Source organism: Spinacia oleracea, chromosome 5 (genome assembly GCF_020520425.1).
Source record: "Spinacia oleracea cultivar Varoflay chromosome 5, BTI_SOV_V1, whole genome shotgun sequence".
NCBI lineage: Eukaryota > Viridiplantae > Streptophyta > Magnoliopsida > Caryophyllales > Amaranthaceae > Spinacia > Spinacia oleracea.
The window spans coordinates 114555297-114560353 of record NC_079491.1 but is presented as its reverse complement, the minus strand read 5'-3'; the positions used below and the strand labels follow the sequence as shown (position 1 = coordinate 114560353).

The 5057-nt window shown below is 43.4% G+C and overlaps 1 protein-coding gene across 1 annotated transcript; it reads left to right on the top strand.

Moving 5' to 3' along the window:
* The first annotated feature begins 246 nt into the window (after positions 1-246).
* LOC110791139 (uncharacterized) lies at positions 247-978 on the top strand. The gene has a single exon (XM_021995894.2). The coding sequence runs from the start codon at positions 247-249 to the stop codon at positions 976-978; it is 732 nt and encodes a 243-aa protein (XP_021851586.2).
* Positions 979-5057: the final 4079 nt, after the last annotated feature.

The window sequence follows — 5057 nt, the reverse complement described above, 5'->3', positions numbered from 1 at the left end:
TGACCTAGCTGATCCTCTAAACACCTCCCTATACCTCTCGTGCCCTCTTCTCCCTCTATCACTATGGCTGAGAAACTGCATCCAGCCACCACCGTAACAAACATCAAAACTTGCATACCTATCATCCTTGACTATGAAGGGAGTCTCTACCACAACTGGTCCACATTGTTCAAACTCCATTGTCGTGCGAACCTCGTGCTTGACCACATTCTCCCTCCAAAGGAACCTCCCTCTTTTCTGGCCACCATGACCGAAACTGAAATAGCCGCGGCAAAGGCTTTGTGGGCAAGGCTTGATGATATTGTTCGTCAGTGGATTTATGGAACGGTGTCCAATGGTCTCCTCAATACGATCATTCACCAAGACGACACCGCTGCCGACGCTTGGAATCGTCTCCAACAAATATTCCAAGACAACCAGTCGACAAGGGCACTAGCACTCGATGCAAAATTTACCACCACGAAGCTGGCTGACTTTCCAAACGTCAAAGCCTATTGCCCTCGTCTCAAGGTTCTCTCGGACCTCCTCGCCAATGTCGGACAACCTGTTACCGACGAAAGAATGGTGCTCCGCACTCTTCGCGGACTAACCGACGAGTTCAAAACCTTTCGGACAATCGTCCAACACCGTACGCCCCTCCCGACCTTCGACAAATTAAGGTCCATGCTCGACCTTGAAGAAGACAGTCACTCCGATGACATTGCCCATGAACCAAGTTTGGAAAATGCTTTATTTGTCAATAATAATATTGCTAATAATCTGGTCAATGATGTTCAGCAGCCCAATGAAAATAATAACAACAACAGAGGCGGCAACGGCAACCGCGGCAACAACCAGAACCAGCCGCGTCATCACCAGCAGCAGTCGAACACCGTGGCTGGGACATGGATGTTTCCACCTTGGACAGCAGCATGGGGCCCACAACCGTGGCCCACTCCAGCTTGCCCACATCCGACAACCGGCTGGCAGCCACGCTAAGCCCCATCACAGCAGCCACAACCAGGCATTGTTGGGCCAAGACCTCCTCAACAGGCGTTTGTCGTGGCTACACCTCCCCCATATTATGTAGCCATGACACCCTCTGCTCCTGTTCCCACAGACATAGACCAAGCAATGCACACAATGACTCTGCAACAACCGGATGATCAATGGTATATGGACACTGGAGCCACCTCTCACATGACTTCGTCCCAAGGTACTCTCTCGTCTTATTTTCAATTAAGCAAAAACAATGGCATTATGGTTGGAAATGGCAATATGATTCCTATTCGTGGTTATGGCAATGTCTCATTAAAACCCGACAAACCATCCCTCACCTTAAACAATGTTTTGCATGCTCCTAAAATCATCAAAAACCTTATTTCCGTTCGTAAATTTACTACTGACAATATGGTTTCTGTTGAATTTGATCCTCTTGGATTTTGTGTGAAGGATTTGCAGACGGGGACCAAACTAATGAGATGTGAAAGTTCGGGAGACCTATACCCATTCACCACCAAAAATCGAGCCATACCATCATCCACTCCATCTGCTTTTGCTATATTATCATCCAATGTTTGGCATTCTCATTTGGGCCATCCGGGAGATGTTGTTTTAAATTCTTTGCGTAGTAGTAATTTGATTGAATGTAATAAGGCTCGGAACTCTTTTTGTCATTCTTGCCCGTTGGGTAAACTTATCAAATTGCCTTTTTATAATTCTTTATCTAACACTACTATGCCCTTTGACATTGTTCACAGTGACTTATGGACATCCCCGGTCCTTAGTTCATCCGGTCACAAATATTATGTGTTCTTTTTGGACGACTATACAAATTATTTATGGACCTTCCCCTTGAAAACAAAATCACAGGTCTATAATATTTTTTCGTCTTTTCACACATATGTCAAAACACAATTTGAACGGGACATAAAAGCTTTTCAATGTGACAATGGCCGGGAATTTAATAACACTCCTTTTCATAATTTTTGTGCCAAAAATGGGATGGTTTTTTGTTTTTCGTGCCCACACACTTCTCCTCAAAATGGCAAGGCCGAGCGCAAAATAAAAACAATAAACAATATTGTTCGTACTTTGCTAGCTCATGCATCCATACCTCACTCTTTTTGGCACCATGCCCTTGCCATGGCAACCTATCTACACAATATTCTACCGACAAAACTTCTAGATTTTAAGACGCCGACTCACATTCTTTACCAAAAGATTCCGTCTTATAAGCATCTACGAGTTTTTGGGTGCCTATGCTTCCCCCTTTTTCCCTCTACTCAAATCCATAAATTACAAGCCCGTTCGACTCCTTGCATATTTATGGGCTTTCCTTCAAATCATCGGGGGTATGTATGCTACGATCCATCGAGTCGAAAATTCATCGTAGCAAGACATGTAATTTTCAATGAACTTGTTTTCCCCTTCTCCAAATTACATAAGCCCACAAACTCTCATTATGAGTTCTTAGAGGAAGACAATAACCCTCTTCGAATTCACTTGCTCCATCAACAAACTGGCCAGCAAAATCAATTGCCAGTAAATGGGCCAACTCACACGGAGCCTAATCCCCTCCCAGCTGCCACAAACCAAATACAAACCCCCCCTCACTCCCCTAGGCAGCCCGTATCTCCCTGTGATACCCCTCCATCTGGGCCGGCCCATTCCCCGCCAACCAACTTGCCCACATCAGTTCCCACCACACAGTCACCCCTATACCGCCCACCCCATGTTCGACTGGGCCACACTCAATCCAGCCCAGTCACGCCTCCCTCTCCATTGATCCCACGAATGGTCACTCGAAGCCAACGTGGTATCTACAAACCGAACCTCAAGTATGCTCTTCATGCCATGACACCCACTATCTCTCCAATACCCAAAACACCTATTGGAGCCATTAATGACCCGAATTGGAAACTTGCTATGCAAGATGAATATAATACTTTAATTGAAAATAAGACTTGGGAGTTGGTCCCACGTCCATTTAATGCAAATATTATTCGGTCTTTGTGGATTTTTCGGCATAAAAAGAAATCTGACGGTTCATTTGAGAGGCATAAAGCCCGTCTTGTAGGTGATGGCAGGTCTCAACGGGAAGGCAATGACTGTGATGAAACTTTCAGCCCGGTAGTCAAACCGGCCTCAATCCGGATTGTCCTAAGCATTGCTCTTGCAAAATCATGGCCCATTCATCAACTGGATGTCAAAAATGCATTTTTACATGGAAATTTAAATGAAACAGTATACATGCATCAACCGCTTGGATTTCGTGATCCAACTCATCCAGATTATGTTTGTCTTCTTCACAAATCACTCAATGGTTTGAAACAGGCACCCCGGGCGTGGTATTAGCGTTTTGCTGACTTTGTTGCAACTATTGGGTTCACACACAGTATTTCTGACAACTCTTTATTCATTTATGCCCATGGTCGTGACATTGCTTATATTTTATTATATGTGGATGATATTATACTAACCACTTCTTCAGACGCTCTCCGTTGCACCATCATGTCAAAACTAGCCACGGAATTTGCAATGAAAGATTTGGGTCCATTAAGCTACTTCTTGGGCATTGCCGTCACCCGAGAGAAAAATGGACTCTTTATGTGTCAGAAAAATTATGCTGAAGAAATCCTTGAAAGAGCAGGTATGTCCACATGTAAGCCATGTCCTACACCGATCGACACTAAAGGGAAGTTAAGCACCACTGCCGGCGCCAACTTTGACGACCCAACAAAATACCGTCAACTGGCCGGAGCCCTTCAATACTTAACGTTCACCAGACCGGATATTTCATATGCAGTGCAGCAAATATGTTTATTCATGCATGATCCTAAAGTTGAGCACATGAATGCGTTGAAACGCGTACTGCGCTACATTCGAGAAACAATTGACTATGGTACGCATTTGCAAAAATCATCTCTAGACACCATATTATCTTACACAGATGCTGATTGGGGCGGTTTCCCAGATACTCGCCGGTCAACTTCTGGTTATTGTGTATTTTTTGGTGATAATTTGATTACTTGGTCCTCGAAACGCCAACCCACATTGTCTAAATCAAGTGCCGAAGCTGAATACCGAGGGGTAGCAAACGTTGTGTCCGAGTCCTGTTGGATTCGAAATTTACTAGTTGAGCTAAAGTGTCCTATCTCCAAAGCAATGTTGGTATATTGCGACAATGTGAGTGCTATTTATTTATCTGGCAATCCGGTTCAACATCAACGTACCAAGCACATTGAAATGGATATTCATTTTGTCTGTGAAAAGGTACAACGAGGCGAGGTACGAGTTTTACATGTTCCATCCCGTCAACAAATAGTAGATATTTTTACAAAGGGCTTCCGCGCGTACTTTTTGATGACTTCCGGGACAGTCTAACCGTCCGCCAATCTCCCGTTTCGACTGCGGGGGTGTAATAGAATAAATAAATAAATAAATAAATATGTAAATAATTTTATTTAGTTAGTCAAAGATTTGATTTGGTTTGTTAGAGTATATCACGTAGGATATATTTAGTTAGTCAAATATTCTGTAACAATTTCCCTTGATTCTAGCACTTGATTATGGGTTGTAAATCTTGTATATAAACAACACAAATCAATGAGAATAGCACGGCTTATCATTCTCACACCAAGTGCATCGCCTTGGGAGCACCAGTCTTGTTTGTGAAAAGGAAGGATGGAAGTATGAGGCTCTGTATAGACTACAGGGAGCTCAATAAGGTCATGATCAAGAATAAGTATCCTTTGCCTAGGATAGAGGACCTATTTGACCAACTGAAAGGAGCAGGAATCTTATCAAAGATCGATTTGCGCTAAGGTTATCATCAATTGAGAATCGTTGATCACGATATACCAAAGACCGCATTCAGGACTAGATACGGATATTATGAGTTCACCGTTATGCCTTTTGGGTTAACCAATGCACCTGCAATATTTATGGACTTATTGAACCGTGTATTCCATGCCTATTTTTTTTGGAAAATAAAAGGGGAATTTTATTACCAAAGAGGGGAAAAACAGGCAACAGCTATACAAGCACAGAGCCAAACCAGCCTACAGATTACAAAG